The sequence below is a fragment of the Colletotrichum acutatum genome (assembly GCF_030867785.1).
Source record: "Colletotrichum acutatum strain CBS 112980 chromosome Unknown BDZ83scaffold_74, whole genome shotgun sequence".
NCBI classification, from domain to species: Eukaryota; Fungi; Ascomycota; class Sordariomycetes; order Glomerellales; family Glomerellaceae; genus Colletotrichum; species Colletotrichum acutatum.
The window spans coordinates 155,457-175,141 of NW_026849068.1; the positions used below are offsets into that span (position 1 = coordinate 155,457).

The 19,685-nt window shown below is 50.7% G+C and overlaps 7 protein-coding genes across 7 annotated transcripts; 1 reads left to right on the forward strand and 6 right to left on the reverse strand.

Moving 5' to 3' along the window:
• Positions 1–105: 105 nt before the first annotated feature.
• On the reverse strand, positions 106–2,095 carry BDZ83DRAFT_754082 (uncharacterized protein; the record flags this gene model as incomplete). Its single annotated transcript, XM_060514438.1, has 2 exons — positions 106–1,438; positions 1,509–2,095. The coding sequence occupies 2 exons, from the start codon at positions 2,093–2,095 to the stop codon at positions 106–108; spliced, it is 1,920 nt and encodes a 639-aa protein (XP_060362864.1).
• A 905-nt stretch (positions 2,096–3,000) lies between these two features.
• Positions 3,001–3,777, reverse strand: BDZ83DRAFT_582250 (uncharacterized protein; the record flags this gene model as incomplete). The annotated part of the gene is made up of 1 exon (XM_060505534.1): positions 3,001–3,777. The coding sequence occupies one exon, from the start codon at positions 3,775–3,777 to the stop codon at positions 3,001–3,003; it is 777 nt and encodes a 258-aa protein (XP_060362865.1).
• Positions 3,778–4,392: 615 nt separating this feature from the next.
• On the reverse strand, positions 4,393–6,317 carry BDZ83DRAFT_582258 (maltose permease; the record flags this gene model as incomplete). The annotated part of the gene is made up of 4 exons (XM_060505535.1): positions 4,393–4,684; positions 4,911–5,207; positions 5,258–6,086; positions 6,155–6,317. 4 exons carry the CDS (start codon positions 6,315–6,317, stop codon positions 4,393–4,395), a joined length of 1,581 nt encoding a protein of 526 aa, XP_060362866.1.
• A 2,880-nt stretch (positions 6,318–9,197) lies between these two features.
• Positions 9,198–11,279, reverse strand: BDZ83DRAFT_675380. The gene is made up of 3 exons (XM_060511152.1): positions 10,862–11,279; positions 10,715–10,813; positions 9,198–10,645 (listed from the first exon to the last, which is right to left on the reverse strand). The coding sequence occupies exons 1-3, from the start codon at positions 10,926–10,928 to the stop codon at positions 9,426–9,428; spliced, it is 1,386 nt and encodes a 461-aa protein (XP_060362867.1). The 5' UTR covers positions 10,929–11,279; the 3' UTR covers positions 9,198–9,425.
• Positions 11,280–12,143: 864 nt separating this feature from the next.
• Positions 12,144–13,800, reverse strand: BDZ83DRAFT_582190 (FAD dependent oxidoreductase-domain-containing protein; the record flags this gene model as incomplete). The annotated part of the gene is made up of 2 exons (XM_060505530.1): positions 12,144–13,151; positions 13,204–13,800. The coding sequence occupies 2 exons, from the start codon at positions 13,798–13,800 to the stop codon at positions 12,144–12,146; spliced, it is 1,605 nt and encodes a 534-aa protein (XP_060362868.1).
• A 1,440-nt stretch (positions 13,801–15,240) lies between these two features.
• BDZ83DRAFT_794096 (uncharacterized protein) lies at positions 15,241–16,150 on the forward strand. The gene is made up of 4 exons (XM_060515799.1): positions 15,241–15,594; positions 15,700–15,830; positions 15,887–15,980; positions 16,051–16,150. Exons 1-3 carry the CDS (start codon positions 15,314–15,316, stop codon positions 15,955–15,957), a joined length of 483 nt encoding a protein of 160 aa, XP_060362869.1. The 5' UTR covers positions 15,241–15,313; the 3' UTR covers positions 15,958–15,980; positions 16,051–16,150.
• A 7-nt stretch (positions 16,151–16,157) lies between these two features.
• BDZ83DRAFT_782981 (C6 zinc finger protein) lies at positions 16,158–18,648 on the reverse strand (the record flags this gene model as incomplete). The annotated part of the gene is made up of 3 exons (XM_060515573.1): positions 16,158–18,285; positions 18,316–18,402; positions 18,530–18,648. The coding sequence occupies 3 exons, from the start codon at positions 18,646–18,648 to the stop codon at positions 16,593–16,595; spliced, it is 1,899 nt and encodes a 632-aa protein (XP_060362870.1). The 3' UTR covers positions 16,158–16,592.
• Positions 18,649–19,685: the final 1,037 nt, after the last annotated feature.

Sequence of the window (19,685 nt, forward strand, 5' to 3'; positions counted from 1 at the left end):
GAGCGTATAAGTGAACACGCCAAACTTGGCGATTAGATCTCTCCCAAGTATCAAAATCCGTCATAACCTGATCGCGCAAAAAGCAGCTTCAACTCAGATGCGAACTCAGATATCATCGTACTTGGATAGCCTCAGCAGCCCACCGTCACCATCGTCCAGCTGCACCCTCACAGACTTAGCCTCCTTTTGCTGCTCTTTCAAGCCACCCAGGTCCTCCAGTCTCTCCCTGGCATTTCCATCTAGACCATGAACCAAGGTTGCGAGTACACTGCTCTTCCATAGGCTAGCCTTTTGGCGGTACGTCTGGTAGATTGCGGCGATCAAGAAAAGAGTAGTCAACAAGACAGTGAGCAGCGGAACAGCCAGGAAACTCCACTCAACATGGACATAGCTCTCAACAGTGTGTGCTACGCCTATGACATTGGAGCCGTTGAAACTCCTGAAACTGACGGTGACACTGGTTGCAAGATCGTTCATGAGCATGTCAATCCCCGTTGGGTACTCGTAGTAGTTCCAGTAAAAGGCCTGGACAATATCGGTGTCAAAGAATGTCTCACCGCTGGAAATACCGACAGTGAGATTGACAATGACATTGTCTGGAGTCGTAATGGTCTTGTTGATGACCTCTTCATTACGCGAGGCCGACCCATTCCGGAACAGGTCCGAGAACCACGAACGGACGCCCATCATGACTTTCATGTCAATAGGATAGAACTCATTGTCACTGTGGCCCGAGATGTAGATAGGCTCAAGAGTGTCTTGAGTTGCCGTAGCGACGGAATCGTTGGTGCTGGTATGGACAATGGTCTCTTTCAGCTCGCCGTTGACGATTTCGGAGTCTAGAGTTTGAACACAGGCTTGGAGGGTGCACTGCCGAGCCCAGGGTGCAAGGGCACCAGCAACGCCCCCTTGTTTCTCAGTGCCCATGAATACAAGCTTCATGATGGTTGAGTAAGACATGTCTCCGAGGCCTTGGGGGAAGATTGGTGTCATGCTAAACACGTCGGCATGTGTCTTGAGTTGAGCACCCACTGGAACTGACCAGCCGCACTCTGTCATGTCGCCTTCAGGAATCGATCCGTCCTCACATGATCGAGTCATGAACTCAGACATGTCAACACAGGTGTTGCACACACCGAGAGTCTCGAAAGGCTCCCAAGTGCAATTACCCGTCTTGCAGTTGATAGGGAGGCTCAGCCACGGCTTACCGTTCTCAGCAAAGAGACCATTGTACACAGCAGCCTTAAAAGGAAGAATTGGAATGAATCCTTCAGATGCAGTCTGACTGCTGAGAGCGATTAAGTATTCCTCGGCTCGAAGGTTGATGGCTCCTTCTGAAGAGTTGGTCGTGCGTGCGTGGAACGTGGCAATCTGTTGGGCAAAGGGGCTGAATGCTAGAGTTAAGATGGCAACGAACGCGCCAAAAGAACCAAGAAGACTATACGGGACTTCAGGTCAGCTGAGTGTGTTCGAAGGGTCGAAGCTATTAATGATCATATCCTACTTACCCTCCCCTAAGCTTCATGAGCATCATGAGAGCTCCCCAAGTTCCTCGACTGGCATCATCGAACACCTCCATGTCCGACAAGGGTTCACGGCGCGTCTTGAAATGAATCCATTTCAACTGAGAGATGCCACTGGAAAGGACGAGGGCCATAGTCGCAGTTGCAATGGTAGCCAACAAGGCGATAACGGCGTTGATGGTGATTTGAAAGTGCCATGATACTAGCGGCTTTCCGTCGTATGCTGCGAGAACACCAATGATGGCGGCTGAGGCAATGATGGCTACACAAAGACTGACAATCTCAAAAGTCCAAGAGCCAGATGGCGAGAACGTTTCGGACTTGATGTGTGATTTCTCGGAGATCCTGCTCCAGCGTGAGGGAATAGAGCGTCTAGATTCTCCGTTGCTGCTCAAAGCAGGTTCGCTGGGAGGAACGTCATCGACAGAAACAAACGTTGACTGGTACGCCTTGTACGATCCCAGGCTTTGTCTCTTATCGGATCCAGGGATGAAGGGGCTTGTTGGTTGCTCTACATAAATCGTGTCAGCCGAGCTTGTGCTCACATTGTGCGAATGTTGTCTGTGCGACATGTTTGCCGTTTGCCGGGTCCCGATCGAGGTCGCAGCTGTCAGAAAGGCTCAGTGCATGAAGACAAAGGAATATGGAAACAAAAGCAAACATACGGAAAGTTGCATGGTGGCTTGGGACTGGGGAGCCTCAAGTACTGGGAAGCACGCCGAGAAAGCTTGACAGATTCTTGAAGCCTGGGCATTGCAGCGTGACTGCTACACGAGTTGGACGCCTGCAGTGCTTACATGCACATGTGCGGTCCAACTGCGATGCCGCATATCACATACAATACATGGAACTTTGGAAAGAGTGGGACGAATGCCGTTGTATTTTTCAAGGTTTTTGAATGCTAACGTCAGCCGACATGCTCCATCATTGGCTGGCATCGATGGCGGAGGACGCGAGATACCGAACAAGGAAGCGATCTGGGCCTTTGGGGGCTGAACCAACCCGTCCAACCCTTGCACGGAGATGTCGGTGGATGGGGAAATGTTTCTCTTGAGGAGCGGTACCTTGTCACTCTCGTCCCTCGCCCGCATCAAGCCTGGCCACCCGAAGCCTCTCCCGGAGGGCCAGATCCGTACCGGACTGCGCCCTTTGCAGATCTATGGCTTATTTTTGGTTGCTGTGCTGTACCACAAGGGGTAGCAGCGTGGATGGGAACCAGGACTGTGCCGTCTGCACGATGGGACCAGTCCAAGGCAGACGTGAACGGCACAGCAAACTTTGATAAGGTACTGTTGGTGCAGCCTGCATGCGCTGTCGCTGCTTAGCCACCCATTCTCGCAGAATGAAGAATTGAAGTGTTCATAGGGCTGCTAATCGGGCAGGTCGTAATGCCCGTCGCTTTCAGCTGCCGCTCTTCGTAACATCATTGGCGCGTCTCTCTGTGAATTGCATCTGCGACGGAAGTTGTCTACCGCGCTTAAGCCAAAATTGCAACCGCTGCGACTACACCGGCAATGAGAGCGAAATGAGACGAGGGCAAGTTCGAGTTGAGCGATGCGGCTCCGGAAGATCCTGTTGCGCGAGCATAGCCCAGCGCGCTGTAAACGCTGGTAGCTTGGTCGTTGCTGATGGTAGCCGAGCAGGGTTGCGAATCGTGGGTGATAGAAGCAGTGACAGCACAGACACTGGTGGCCTCGGAGTTGTATGTCGTCGTGGAAACGTAGCTCATGCTGCCAATGGCGCTCGGGCAAGTGGTGAAAGTCGGCTCCTTGCCGCTGGTCTCGACGGTGAAGTCAAAGCTACCGTTGGCGATGCGCGGGTTCAGGTTGAACTCGCTGTAGTCGGGTTGCTCGGTGAACTCGCATTGGGCGCCCATGCCAAAGACCCAAGCGAATGTGTAGTCGCCGGGAGCGAGGTGACCGGTCTTGCCAGCCTCGAGGTGCGGGCCGTTGCCAAAGGTGCTGTCGTTTCCGATGGAAGCGCCCAAGATGCCGTGGGCGGCGGTACGCATGTACGAGTTCTTGTTTCTCGAGTAGATATCCCAGACAAAGTTGTAGCCGTACTTGTACGCGACATCGGGGTTCTGGACGTTGAGGAGGACGGGGTAGCCGTTGGTGGTCTCGGCATACTTGCCATCGCCGCGAGGGAAGACAAGATCGAGCTCAATGGCGTCGGCTGGCAACTCGGCGCTGGCTAGCTGAGAGCACGAGGCCAGAAGAGTGGCACCAAGCCACAAGAGGCGCTGAGAGAACATGGTTGCTGGTGAATGAGTGTAGTTGAAAATGAGTGTAACGTTGAAGTGTTCGCGATCGACGGATCAACAACTGTCAACTGAGGCTGTGCCAGACGTTTTTGCCCCCAAAAAGAATGCTGATCTGGAGAAGACCGTGGAGAGCGGAGATTTTAAAAGAAATTGTGGACGCGCCCTGGAAGACTGAATGATAACAATGTCAACGTTGTCACGGACTCGAGCAAAGAACTCTGACAAGCACGAGTCCCAGTCAGGATCACTCTAATCTCCGATTATGATCCCGGCCCACTGCGTTATTTTGCTTTATCCTAAACGTCGCTAATCATCGTCTCTGCATTAGTCCCATGTCATTTCGGCCGGGTTTCGACAGTGAGCCAACCGAAATGCGCAAAGGCGAGTCTAAGGGGACCAGGCCACCCAATGGTTGCACGGAGCATCGTGTGCTCATTAACGGTTTGTGTGCCTCATTTAAGCTTCTTAACGGTAGCCCTATGGCTTCCAGGTTTTTCGCGAAGGCTTCACACCCTTTACAAAGTAAGGATAACGTGGTCTGTCTTTCGTTGCTGTAGCCTATGGTATCCGTAGAGATTACATCTTTGGTATCCACCACTCGCCCCTTCATGCTTCGTCTTGAAGCTTCTTCTCCTCCTGGCCCCCAGCGCTGACCTCACAAACATAAGACTTGAACTTGCGGGCCGGCACGCGATTGCTAAACATTTCTTGAATCTCGGCGTAGTTACGACCCTTCATCTCGGGGAAGTAGAGATAAAGCCATGCGCACATGGGCAACGACAGGCCGAAGAAGATGAAGCAAATTTTACCGCCCAAGTTGGCCTGATCTGTATTCAGCAGGTAGGGCATCACCTGTAATACTAAGCACGACGCCGCGGTCGAGCACATGATATTGATGCTGTAAGCTTTTTGTCGCAATTGCACACTAATCGTCATTTCGTCAGCAAGGCATGCCCCTGTTCTTTTTACCCACGAGTCAGGGTTGAAGGCCCACAAGCCGGTGTTCCTGAACACCACCACGTGCTAATACTACCAAGACCGCTTGAACTGGAGTCTGGACGGATGGCTTGCAGAATCCAATCCAAAGCCTAAGAACATAACTTGAGAGTTTATCGTAAACATACCTGGCAGTTTCTCCTCCGACTGAGTACGCAACCGCGCCCAAAGTTGCTTGATACAAATATCCCCAAATGACCATGAAAGCGACCGTTGCGGTGAGTGAGGCTTGGTTGCCGATGGTGCTGATACCGCCAATGAGAAGCAAAAGTGCTGTCATGGTGAATACGCCGCCGACGATCAATGGGCGTCTTCCATATCGATCCACAAGTGGCCAGGAAGTCATGTTGCCGACGAACTGAATTGCGTAGGCTGCCTGGCCGATTGCAAGCGGATTGTTAATTCCAGCCAATCGAAAATAGTATCTGCGAGCTGTCAGTGACCATGGAATCGTAGAGAAAAGAGGCTGTCTTACGTGAGGTAGCCCGAAACAAAGTTCACACCGATGGCTTGCTGAGAAAGATAGACCATAACAATAATTGCTGTGCGCCTGCCATTGACTCCCTTAAAACAGTCAACCCAGCGAGCTGACTCCTGTTCCTTTTTGGCCTCTTGCTCTTTGGCAATGGCAACAGTGGCGACCGCCAATGCGGCATCCACGTCGAAGTTGGGCCCGTTGAACCTTTTGTATGATTTGGCGGCTTCTTCACGACGACCCTTGATGAGAAGCCAGCTAGGGGATTCGGGCAAGAATACCAAACCGCAAAGGAGCAGTCCAGGAGGAATGAGTTGTGTTATCAACGGGATTCGCCAAGAAAGGTCATTGTGATAGTGATCGCTTGCCAGTACCGTCGCCGAGTTGAGCCACTGGCCAACAGTGATCATTGTGTTGACAAGAACCAGGCAAACACCACGCATCTTGACTGGTGCGAGCTCAGCAACAAAGACAGGCCCCAAGGAGTGGCCCAGGCCGAATCCAAAAGTTGCGACGACCTTGCCGCCGAAAAGCATCATGATGGTTGATGCAAAATATTGGAGGATCGTGCCACCGCAGCAAATCAAGCAAGCGAGGCCAATGGTCTTCTTCCGGCCAAAGATATCGCTAATGAAGCCTGTTGCAAATGCCGAGACGAAGATTCCGATCGTGCCCGCGGCATTGAGGATCTGTTGGTCCCGAGCGGCAACCTGCCATTTTCCGTTGATTTCGTGACCGAAACGTTGAGCGAAAGGGGTTACAGCGAGGAGCTTTCCGATGGTCGAGACTTCGTAACCAAAGTTGATGGGCAAAAGGTAGATCATCAAGCCTATTACCGGCACACATCATATTAGCGAAACATGCTTTTCAGGGATCAGCAGGTACAGCTGAACTGACAGAAGCCCAAAACGCGCTTGTTCTCCCACAGATCGCTGAAAGTAAGCTTCTCGTTGGCCTGCGTTGTTGGTAGCGCAGCTGTTGCGGCCACCTTCGCATCTTCAAGCCGGTCGGCTCTCTGCTTGTCATCATGCTGGACCGTCGGCTCGTTCTTGGCGTCCATTGTGATTGGCAGTCCGAGGTTGCGCAGGACTGGGTTGACTTCGGAACGCGTGATAATGTCCCCCTGCAAGGTTGAGGTTGCTTCGAATCGTCCTCATCTCGGAGGGTGATGGGACCTTCACGCGTCTTATACTCCAAGCATTCTGGATTGAAAAAGCACATAAAGGCTGCAATGCAAGCTTCCCCATGGGCACTCGCCGAGGGCACTTGAGAGCCCCCCAGTTCTCCGCACTTTCCACGTGGATGCAACATCTCTTGGTAGCGTGAAGATGCTAAAGACTGCCTCCTTAGGCAAGACCGAGACGTGGAGGGCATGACTCGGAAGACTTATTGACCGGGGGTGGGGCTACGCTTCCGGGATAGCGCTGGAGACTGGAGTGCATTTTGCGGAGGTCACACTAGAGACCGAGACTTGGAGTTTGAGAGATCGAGCGACCGCAGGTATTTCGAGAGGCCCTATTTCGAGAGGCCCGGATTGGCTACCAAGCCTGATCAGTGAGCCACTGTGCATTCCATGATCTGGCGCTCTTCACAATCATTGTCTTTAAAGACCAACATCGACTACTTTCGACCCTAGATCATGTCACTTCCTGCCCTGACTTGCTTCGTCAGCTGTTCTAAACGCAATATCTGAATGCAAGACTCCAGAATAAGTAATGTTTGCCCTCCAGGTCTTGTCTTTCCAGACAAAGAGGTAACCCTGTCTGGCAATAGCTTCCCTCCCGAGTTCCGGCTTCCGTCTCCGACCTCCACATCTACCCCGGATTCCTCCGCGTGTCTCGGACCCGCGTCGATAAACCCAAAGGAGCAGTCGAGCTGGAAAGCAAAAATCAGGCTTCGCAATGCCTACATGGATGGCAATAGTGTCTTCCGTCGACTATGTGCATTGAGGTACTTGATTCAACCTCATTTGTTTAACCCACTCTGGGGACGTGGCCTCTAGCTTCTCAGCTTACGCTGCTAATATCCGCTTCGTATGAATGCATCTAGTTGTATGGTAGGACTTTGCAAAAGGATGTGGCATGTCGTCATGGCATTGGAATTATTGCGCGCTGCTATGTGAATATTCGTGTTCGAACCGCATTGCATTCAACCCGTTGGCCAGGAGGCGACCCCTCAATCTCTGGATACAAGGAATACAGTCCAGGCATCCACAAGCTCTTACTATAGTACACAATGATCTATCTCAGAAGATAACGCCCTTGGTTTGCGATTTCTCGCTCAGCTTGTGGTTTTTTCAGTAAGGAAATCCAGAGGATAGGGCCCGCCAATCCTACTAACGACGCAATAATCATGATCTTCTGCGTTTCGCCAGTGGCATGTGACAGTGTCATCTGTGGGCTGAGCGCAACGATGAATAGACTCTCTCCCTCTCCAGCTTCTCATTTACTCTTCGGTTTGTACTAAAGAGGTTTAGTTCGTGATGAGGTCATATATGAGCCAGGCAAAGGCATCTGATCAACGCGGCCTGATTGAAAGAAACAGAATCATTCTGCATTGATCATCGCGTATGTGGCATATATGACGGTACTTCTTCTTCTGAGTGCTGTCACATGCAATACCGGGCTCACCAACTTTCCCGTCAAAGTAGATTTGTATTTATCCTAGGGGTTGTAGGCACACGGCAGTTCCAGCTATTCAACTCAAAGAAGCTTTGAGCTTCAGACCAAGTCTCCTATTGACACAAACCGTTGGTGCCATCGCTCGACCGAATTCCTAACAGTCCAAATATAACCATGTATATTTGAGAATACTGTGTTGTCTAGATCACTTCCTTGGGCTTTCTTAGACCTAGCTGAGCCGCAAAAAGTCTCCGGGGACAACGGAAGCGTGCGGTTACATTCGTCATGAGTCTCTCCCGCACAGATGGCCTCAATTCGTAACGAAGTCTCTTGAGCTATTCTCTGAGCAAGTTCTTTGGCAATGGGGTGAGCGAGCCTGATTGTATGCACTGAAGGGACTTGCTCCTGAATGTCTCTCACGAACCTCAGAAGAGCAGACTGAAACTGGTTAGGAGTCGGATCATGGCTATGCCTGTTGGGGCAGATCGTAATTTTCTCTATTAGACTGGCCGATGCAGCTATTTCCGACGCAACTACTTGGCCTGGTCCGGTGCCTTTATAGAAGTTCAGATAGAGTTGCTTGATGCCCCTGACAGAAGGGAGATCTGACGATTTGAACTGCGCTTCAGTGAATGTGCAGTTGAGAGAGCTAAGCATAGATTGGTTCTCACACCATTTGTTCCGTCCAAGCCAGAACCTGAAATGGTTTTGGCTATGAAACAACTCGAGGACCTCGGCTTGGACTTGGAGACAGACTTCGAAAAGAGGAGATTGTGGGTATGCTGCAGACCATGGTAGACTGCCGACTGGCTCGCAAATATCTAGCTCACACCTCAAGGGCATAAGCTCAGATAACTCATAAATGCGGTCGCGTATCTCCCGTGGCAGTTGAAGAAACGCACTTGTCATGGGATATGTATATGCGTTCATCTTTGTTGCTGGTCCTCCCAAATTTTGCGCTGTACTACTGACTGGCTTTGGCGTTTTAAAATGATTAAACGAGACGTTGCTATCCTTCTTTTGCGTACTAATGAGTCGAAGAGTCAATGTAGGCTTGAAAAGTAGCGATTGAGGTAGGATATCTACTTGGGCGTCAGTTATGCATAAGTATCTATATGTCTGGGAGAAAAAAGAGTTTACTGTCCATGAGCATTATGGCATCGATTCGATTCATGGAAGAATAACTTGTACAGCAGCTTGAAGAATCATGATCTTTCAACAAAAAAGCAAGGTCAAAGACCTTAAATCCAACTCAGTCACTATGAGTGAAGTACCTTAATGCTCCGATTGCTTTGCTGTTGTAAAGATCAATGGAATTTCCAACAGCATCACATTATCATCGACGCATTTAAGGTTGCAACTAGAGAACAAAGAGAGACAAAGAGTGAGAGGACTTGTTACCCAAGTAATACATTGTATTCTTGTATTCATGACTACGTCTTTGTGGATAGTAGCCAGAGGATCGATCAAGATGTGGACGAGTAGCACCTCATGTCAAGCTACAGCTTAACTTGTTGCCCAACAATCAGCAGTGCCCCGCATCCCCTTCAACTTTTAATTTCGTGGACCGCCTCCGACTGAGTGACTGTCTCTGCATCAGTCTTCCTTGCATCATTGCCGAAATGTCTGACAACCAGCCAAGCCGGGTAAATCGAGATAAACCAAAGCCCAAAGTTAATGTACGGTCCGCCGACTAAGGCGAAAATTGGGATTGCGTTCAGTCCGTAACTGACAGCTTGCCAGGCTGACTCTGTGCCTCGAAGAAGTGCTGACAGGCGGATCGTCTCCTGGGGGTTTTCGGAGATCTGTCCAATTATGAAGAACGCAAAGTTGTAGTTCAACTGGAAGCCAGCGACCAGAAAGATAAAGACACCAAAGCCTCTGCCGAATCCTGGGTCACTCCAGTCGAGCGTAGGCTGAGTTCGACGGTACTCGGTGACATTGATCGTCAACCATAGCCACCAGGCACCCTGGAGAGTCATAATGACTGCAAAGGCCCAGCGAGCTCTCTTTTTCAAAGCGATCTGGTTCTGATCGAGCCACAGTCCGAGGAGGTTACCAGCGATGACTGCGACGATACCGGAGAGAAGTGATCCGAGAGCACGGGCTCTAACAGAGAACCACAGAGCGATGTAGGTGAAGAAAATCGATTCAGAGTACACGCCCTGGCCGATCCACAAAACGAGAAGCAGGAATTTGGGGGTGAGGAACGTCTTGGTCGTAGCCTTGATCTCTTGCCATGGGTTGTCGGCAATGGTCAGCTGGACTGGCTTCCCATCGGCTCGCTGGACCTTTTCTGGCTTGTTCAAAAGCATTGCAACGAAAGGTCCGCAAGCTTGTAAGGCGATGAAGATGAGATAAACCTTGTACGACACCTTGCCAGCTCCACTGCGGTCCGCATTCAGGCCAAGGTTGATGACTCCGCCGAGGATTTGCCCAACCCGAGTCCAGGTGAGCCAGTAGGCAATCATGCGCCCTCTGTTATGAGGCTCAGGATATGCAATGGCAATAGCAGCTTCCGAGCCCCAGAAAATACCAGCTGAGACGCCGCAGAAGGCAGCGCCGAGAATAACGAGCCACTCGACGCCGTAACGGTTGTTAAGGTACAGGCCTGCGCTGTATGGAGCAAACCCGATTGTGCCGATGACTAAGGCACCCTTGATGCCGACATATTTGACAACAGAGCTTGTGAGCCAGCATGAGATGATCATGAGGCAGAAGGTGAGTGCATTTCCGGTATTAACGAGGTATGGCTCTTGAGCACCACCTATGACATTATCAGACACTTCATGTTCCATAGATGCACAAGGGCCCTCGATCCTCTGATGAGACTTACCAGCACCCAAAGAGTTCATCGCACCCCAAAGACCTGGGGCTGCAAAACTACACATGCCAAGAATCGTGGCATTGTAGAATGGTGTTCGATACCACTTCGCTACTCGACGTCAGTTTATGAAATTGATGATGTGTCAAACTGTCCTACCGTCGACATTTTCCGATTGCTGAACGGGCTGCGCCGTATCGGAAACGCTGTCAGCCTTTTCAGCCATCTTGGATGGAGGCCTGTCTTCTCGAGCGGTAACAGTCTCCTCAATATGGGCAACTTTGGATGCTGACTCGCTGGCAGAGATATAGTCCAAAAGAGAAGAGTTACCCAAACAAGAAGCTCCGTCGTGAAGATTTCAGAAACTTGTCATCATTGCCGAGTAGAATTTATGAGAAACACCACACCCACGTGGCTGGGTACTGCGCGACGTTGCAAACAGAGCACGCAATTTGGACCCTGATTGGAGGCATCGCTCTCATCTCCGCGACTGTCGCACCAAGAGGGTTCCAGACTTCTGGTAGATGGGGGTGGCAGCCGAGGTGATTGCCGGTGACCTCCGCTGTCAACCGAAGATAACATGGTAGCAGCATACGTATGCAGATAAGAAGCGACGAGGGTTGTGCAGATAGCTTCGATGATCTCAACTTGGCACCCATGGCGTGCTAGCAAATTTGGCTGACTCAGCACGATTCTGACCTATGTTGGTAATGGTTTGAAAAAACAGCCGAGGTGCCTCACCTCACGTCGGGGAATCTTCCAATTTGAGTGTGGTCGTGAAAGAATTGATCCTAGACAAGTAATCGTTGTCCCTTATTACGTATCATGTTCTGCGGATCGTGTGGGAAGTTGCAGACCATATGTCTCTCCCGTCGGAAAACCTGATGTCGTGATAAGACCCCGGCCAGTAACGGGAAATTCAATGCGCTGGGAAAAATGAAGCCAAAGTCTACATGCAAACATAGCTGCTAGTCGGGTACAATGAATGCTAGACTGCCCATTGATATGATACAACATGGCTTCTTGATCTTACTAATGGTTGTCGAGCTGGTATAAGTAAGCCTAAGTACTAACTTTGCTTCACAATTCATGTGAATTATGTTTCCTCTGACGCCGAGGAGATATTTAGCTCGACAATTTCATGCAGTTAGATCCATGAGTTGCCAAAGTTTATCCAAGGGATCCGTACCTCACGCAATCGTACCGAATAACTCACATTTTTGGTAACACCAAAGCTCTAAAATAGATGGATGCTACATTACGCTAAGGACCTTTTGTCAACAAGCCAATTGAAGAGAGCTTTGTGTCTGAAGGGGTGCTCAAACGTCGTCAAACATATGCAAAACAAAATCTTCAACTTCAAAAACAGTACTCAGTGTGTATAGAGATATCCAAGGCTGTTTTTGATAAATCATAGACCACATCCCAAGTCAATGCTACTCTACTCCCAATGCAAAACCTTGGCCATGCGTGGGTGCGTCCACTGGCGTATTTGTCTCTTAGTAACATTCTTTTTTGCCAACCGCTCTTCGGTGACTAAGAAAGAATCTGGAAACCATTCCGGGATAGTTGAACTGCCGTTGCTGGCATTCGCTCCAGAGCCGGTGTTCGATATCATTCGACTGAGTGCACGACCACAGAGCCAAGCAAAGCACATCCCTTCGCCGTCAAAAGACGCAGACACCCACTCACTCCCAGTTGAAGTATTCTTTACAGATCGGCCTGTGACAGACTGAGGGATTCGGCCTACAAATGGTCTGGAGTCCACTGAGCTTCCTTCGATGCCAACCCAGACACGCTTCGTGCGACCATTCCAGACCCTGGGGTCCGAAGATTGTGGAAAATCATTTCTCTCAGAACCCCAAATGTCGTACCCGAAGTGGTTTGGTAGAGCTCCGTTGAGATATGAGGCGGAAAGGTGAAGGGGAGCCCGGCTGTCGTCGTAGGTGTCGACATTGGCGTCGTCACCGTCAACATCTGCGCCGAACATGAGTTCTCCGTTCCGAGGCATCTGGACAATGTAATCCAAGCCATTTCGATACAGAGACCAGGCACGTCCTCCAGCCAAACTTCCATTTCCGGTATACGATGGCCACTCTCCGGCTTTGGGCAAGCCGTTGCCTCCAAGCTGGGCACTCATATGCAAGCGGCCTCCACGGATGGCGCCTTGTAAGCCGGGAACAAAGTGTGGTGTCCAAGCGTTGGTCGCATAAACTACGTGCTTGGTCCTGATGCTTCCTCTGGAAGTGTGGACCTCATAGTTTGAAGGACTGGCCGACTCGGTGATGGCAGAAATGTTCAAGGCAACTGTGTTGGTGTCCAAAGTGAAGCTAGGGTAGGTGCTCAGAAGTGATTTCAGCGCATGGGTAATGAAGCGGTATGGCCAAATTGCACCAGCCATCTTGGTTGTCCCGGTAAGAATCCCAACAGTCTCAGTGAGAAGCGATATCTAATCATTCTGTGAGCCCCTATACCAAATTTGGTGGACTATGATGACTCACATTGCGAGCTTCTTCACTTTCAAAGATTGACCATTCAGCTCCAACGTCTGCAACTTCATCCTTGAGGATCTTGACCTGTTCGACAGCTGTCTTCCATCTCTCTTCATCGAAGAAGGCGTCGATGCTATCCACAACACGAGCTTCTGCAGCTAGTTTTCCCTCTTCCGGAAGAGAGTTAGCTGCAGAGATCAGGGCATCCACATGGGCGGAGCGCAACCGGGTGATCTTGGCGGCTTCTGATCGTGATACTGCTGTCTTAGCGCCAGCATACTCGGCATAGGAAGACGGTCTGATGTGACCTCCATTTCTTCCCGTCGCACCAGAGCAAGCCTGCCGAGCTTCGATCATGGCTACCCTCAGCGGTGTTGAGCTGTTGTTCTCCTTGAGAAGATGCCAGGCGATGCTAGTTCCCGACATGCCCGAGCCTATAATGACAACATCCGCATCCGTCGGTAGGTGTTCGGACTGATGATCCGCGACTCCTTCCAAAGGGGGGATTTGCCAGTAGGATATGGTGGGGTTGGCAACCGGCAAGCCAGGATCTTGCCCAAAAGCTTTTGAAGCCAGGAAGAAAGTTATGAATATGATGGATCTCATCTTGAACATTAGGTCTTGGGAGAGTCGCTATCAAGTTGGAAAAAGATGTGCTAGTCTTTGAGCGCACTGTTTTTCAAAATAGTGATGCTGATCAAGAAAGGAGAACATTCACACTCTTCCGGTAAAGACTGGTCTATTTTATATTTTGACCTCGTAGACTGAACCTGAGATACATCCAACCTTGAATTGGATAATTACGATGTTCCATCAGTGCATGCAGCATTTAGCAGCTCAGCTCAGGCATTTCTCGTAACGAACCCACTATACGAAGTTATCTCGCCATTGAGTGCACGAATATCTTCGCGTTTATATGAAGTCAAGGGGTAATGTGACCATATACTCGCTCTTTTGGCCCGATGGAGTAATGTTATAGGCACAATCTCTTGGCTGATCAGACTTTGGACTGCGATCCATGTACCGCATTAAGTTGCCCGATTGGGATACCCCACATCCCATGGAGGTCTTCACGCAACCCGCGGGGGAACGTGGCGCAGTCACTACGCTTATATGTGTTGATGAAGCACTTGGCGACCATACTTGGTCATAATGGTGCGGCTGAAGTTGGAACCTATGTCGCCGGAAGAGATATCGGGGGCCAGATTCGACCTTGCCGGTTGACCGAGTGACTCAGGCCCGCATGACGCCGTCATTTCATGGACCAATCGACCGAGTTAGGAGCCAAGACGGCATGCCGTTGATGTTCTGAACATTGACAGGAAAAACAATAGAACATTCGGCTGAGATGACGAATTATTATTGACTGCATGCAATGTTTGGGTTTCTTTTGATGTTAGGCACTTGAGTGGCACTCATTCTCAAAATCCTCTTTCGGAACCGCAGATTGATTTCGAGTGTCCACGCATTAGCTTGAGGGGCAAAAGCATTATCTTGCAATCAATACCCATGCAGATCGTTTCATTGTGGCTGTTTGCGAGGCAAATCTCCTGTTTGTGGTATTAGACATACCAGCACATGTAGCAAAGAGATAGAAAGTGAGATTCATACGAAGCGCAATCACTCGACGTCAAGCCGAAAACATTCAGTCTCGCATGAGAAAACGGTACGGCCAGTACGGAAAGTACGAAATTGAGTCCGTAACAATGAAATCCGATGACGCGTGCAACAACTTCCTACCTTCATAGGGATATTGGTTTCTCTTTGGGGGCATGTAGGGGTACTTCAAAGCGGGCAAAGCTTCCCCCAGAGAACAGACCTCCTTTCAGAGAAGTGGTACTGCCACAACACAGTTTGCATCCAAACACCGAAATTGACAAAATTATTCGAGGCCATGGTTGTACTCGCGATATCCCTCAAGCTTTGGTGCAACGGCGTGTTTGCGAAGTCTCTTGGCTTCAATGCTGGGCGGCCGACAGGCTAGATGGAACATCGCAATGAGATCCATAAAGGATTCGAGGATGTCCTCTCTCCCAGACAATCTTTCACCACATTCAGTCTTCCAACTCCAATCCAATAGCACGTAAAGTTGAGTAAACTCGTCGCAAAAACCGCCATCATGAAGTCATCCATCATCGCCGCCCTGCTTTCCATCTACCTTTTCGCAACCCGCATTACCGCTCTAGCAACCCGTGCCGCAACCTTGGACCGAAAATGCCCCCTCGAGTCAGATTGCATGGAAAACATATGTACAAATTTCAGCTTCATAGAAAAGGAAGAAAAGGACCCGTTCTACCTCGTTGCCCAGTGTAAGAACAAGAAAGGCATTTACGTTTACACCAAGCTCGATCTCAAGAAGTGCATCGCCAACTGGGACGGCAACCTGGAGTGGACACCGAGGTATGATTCTCTTTAAAGTCAAGATGCTTCCCAAAGAATAGTTGCAGACAGTCATGTCGTGGTTGATGAAACTTTGGCTGACAACAGTATATGTACTTTTCACAGAGGCGGTTTCAGGTGCAGAGAATGCGGCGTCTTCCAGAAGTCTGCAAATACATATGTCGGCCTCAGGTGCGAGGAGTGCAAGCCACGTATCTTTTGGCTAGAGGGATACAAGTCGCCGTCCATCAATCTCTGTGAGTATTCAATCGCATGATTGTTCTAATGATGGCCTTGCTAAGCGGCGTTGTAGCTCAAGGGATCTGGGTCAGTCAGGACGGCGCTCTCAGCTGTTACGACATGAATGGCGAGTGGTATGTGTAACTATAGACCACACCGGCGAGCTCCTGGATGTATGGAAACTGTTCAGAGCTCATGGAACAAGAAGCGGCGACACGTTTTGGGGGGAAGACCTACACAATGGTCCACAGTTGACTGGGGCTTTAGATTCTCTAGAGTAATTGCGTACGACACCAGCGCAATTTCATTATTAGGTATCGGCATCTCGTCTACAAAGAGGGAGAGGCCGATTTTGCATTAATCTAATTCAAGAAATTGTATTGAAGGTTCTGGAGGCGGTGTGGATGACCGGCTCAGTGAATGGGCCCATGGCCACTAACGAAGTATCAATCGTGCATCGGGGCTTATCAAGAGGGCGCCGACCCTCGTTCATACGGAAGAAGTTGCAAATGCTGCACCATGTCTAGACATAGCTAAAGGCGAACAGAGGCCTTGAGCCATGGTTCAAGTTCCTTCGAGACTCGGCAATCGTGTTCCCAACCTTTTCAATACGCAGTCAATCATTATCTTCATTGCCGTTGATTTACTCAACAGCATGTTTTCTAAGCTCTCAACCATTTGTATGCTATCCTCAACGCGCTGCTCAATGCAAAAACACAGATTGCACAACTATCCACCGGGCCATTCAAGTCGCTCATCAAAACAAGTAAGGTTATACTTCACCTTGATATGAACTCTTTGGTAACCTTCCAGTTCGTCGCCCCAGCCTCTTCGGGGTCCATGAATATTGTCACCCAGCTACCTCGCCTCTGCTCATTGTCAATTAGAGCATTCTTGATCCTCGCATGCTCGGGAAGGCCAAAGGGCGGCTCGAGCTGAAAGGCGCCAAAATTACCAATGCTCCCGGATGATGGCGTTGATCCCGTAGACGCAGACCTGGGCGTCAGGTGGCTATCCAGCATCAAATCATTGACAAGAATCCGCGTTCTCTCATACTCCTCATTTTGTTGCGAGTTTGTGGCTTTGGGAATCTGCGGGTACTGGAATCGAGGGACGGGGTAGTCGCACTCCATCCCGGATTCCATTTCCGCTGGGAAGAGGCCGGTCGGCACGCCATCGGACCCCTCCCAAGACGCCGTGTCCCAGCCAGCTGTGATGTCAAACGCTTCCTCGCGGTGACGCGCCGCCTCCTCTTCGATACTTATGTAGCGCTTGCCGATCTCAGCCAGCATTTGGGCATCCCATAGGTTCTCCCTCCGATTCGTCACAGCGTCTTGCTTAAGGAGACTTACGGCAGCTCGCCGCAGCATCGGGTGCCGACATTTGATGCTCACGTAGTAGAGCGGCGGGATGACCTCGGTGTCGAAAACAAACTTGGGCATCGACTTGGCGGCTTCAGACGGGTCACGAACCGTCTTGCGTGTGGCTTGTACAAATTCTGCCGAATTGCTGACAATTGACGCAAAGGCTGTGGTATGGGTATCGAAAGCAATCTCCTTGGGATCCATGGCCGTACTGATTGCAATCCTAGCTGCATGGTAGTAGACCATGCACAACTTTCGTTTGCTCAGGTTGTCGTCAGTACTGGTGGCTGAGACCACCACAAATGCAATGTGCCATCGTGTCAACCGTGCGAGAAAGTCGTCTTGTTCATGGGCCAGGTCCAGCAAGGTTGGGTCGTCTGGCTGGTAGGAATATACGGCTCTCTTGGCCTGTGCAGTGAATCTCAAGCCGTCATCGATGAGTTCGTATAATGACACTTCGGCCTCGTCTACGGATGCAAAGTATAGATTCGTTGCCGGACTCGATTGAAGGGTGGCGGGTATGGCGGCGGGGAAGCTCCCAAAGAGGAAAGATGCGAGGCCAAGTCGACTATAGATGGGCACGAAATGCTTCTTAATCATATCCACATCGGCAGAAGGCTCAAGTTGTGACAAAATGGTGCGGCCTTGGTTGATGTGTACCTGCGATGCGCCCTCGTCGCCAAGCATAAATTCGATGCATATGAACAGCAAGCATGCTAAGAGCGGTACGGTGGCCGGCGATGATGCTGTCGGTTTCCACTCCTGAAGGCACTTCAAGGCCTTGCCGTATTGCTCCGCTGCAAAAGTGTTGGTAAGCACACGAGGGTTGTTTGCTTCTTCAGTAATTGGATCCGAATTTGAAGGTAGCGCGAGTGTTTCATGGAGACTGCTGATGGCGAGGACGGCATGGCGAATGGCGGGCTCGGCGTGACAAAAGTGCGGTACCAATTTCTTCCACAGAGTCGAGGCGACTCCGTCGCTAAATATGGATGGGGCGGAAAAGTTGCGATAGAAGTCAAACGCGCGCTGCTCTCTAGAGCCGCCGGCCCAGTCGGCAAAGGCTGAGACTGCCGGGCTCAAGCGAGAAATGCTGTCGTCGGAACCGGGACTGCCATCACTGCTGCTCCCCGGCTTCGACGAGGGTAGATAGCCGTCGCATTTCCGGCCTGTCTTGGTGCAGCGAAGACATGCGGGTTTCGTCTCGTCGCATTTGACTTTTCGGATCCTAGGTGTTTGGACGACGGGTCAGCAAGAAAGGTGGAGAGGAATTAGATAAAGTGAGATGGAAACACAGGGCTGGAGATGGGATGGCAGATGTAGTGATGGGATTGATAGGGAGGCTCGGACTCAACTTGCAGGTCACACATCCAGTCCGAACTTTCTTGGTGCCCTTCCGGCCTGAGGGGACCTGCAATGACGCCGGCGGCGTGCTTGCTGAGTCTTTGATTTGCGGGTCATCTGGCGTGCTCATGATGCCGAGCTCCCGTAGGTCCGTAGGGTCAGAGGTAGGGTTGGACAAAGTGGATAGTACTGTATGTTCCTGGACCAGAGCTCAGGGCTGGCACGGCTGGTTCCAGGTCGTTGGAACGGCGTCGGGACTTTGGTCTTGTTGGTCTGTTGTTGGTCTGTAGTGTTCTTGCTCTCTGGATCCGAGGTGTCAAGTCCGAGTCCAGCAATCACGGCCAAGGTGCCCTTTAGTGTATTGTGGTGAAACCTGCGACCTTTGTATCTCGTACTGCACGAAGCAGTCTTTGGAATCAATCGACGACGGTGAACCCTTGCAACAAGCTAGGCATACAGCGAGCACTGATGAGTGAAGCCCGTATCCGTAGAGAATCCACTTTCTGGCGATTCGGAGTGATGGAAGCGAGATTCCCGCCCAAGCCGAGGTGTAACAGGGTAGTGAGTGAGATAGATACGGATCGGAGGACGGTACTCTGTTGAGCCAAGCTTCTCAATTTGTAGAGACAACTCCGTCAGATCCCCAGCAGTTGTCGAACGAGAGCTCAGAGAATATCTCTGCCTGGAGTTATGGTGACGGTCGCGACATGGGGATAGCGGATACAAATCGAGGGTCGACAAGGTGAGGTGGTCTCAGTATGTAGGTCTGGCACTGGGAAAGGTAACGTAGTCTGTATCCGTAGGGTAATCCAAGGATAGTTTGGCTAGTGTCATTTCATATGTCAGCCCTGTCACTGCCTCAGCTGCAGGGCCGACGTCCCATCGTGGTGAGATGCGCCAAACGAGGTGAAGTTGTGTGGTTGTCTGGATTGCACTGCATTTGGGGCGAACGAACCGACTCGGATTGTGGAACAAATGGAAGGAAGCGGCTCAGCCCAGAATTCCAGACTGCAGACTGCACCTTTCTGGTGGGAGGACAAAGTCTCACGGGCCGCAACGACACATTACCCACTTTAACGGGGCTAAGTCACGGGTGGACGCGTCTCTGATTCGTCCCAGATCTCGCACTATTGTCCCGAGCGAACCAATCGCTGAGCTCTAGTGGGG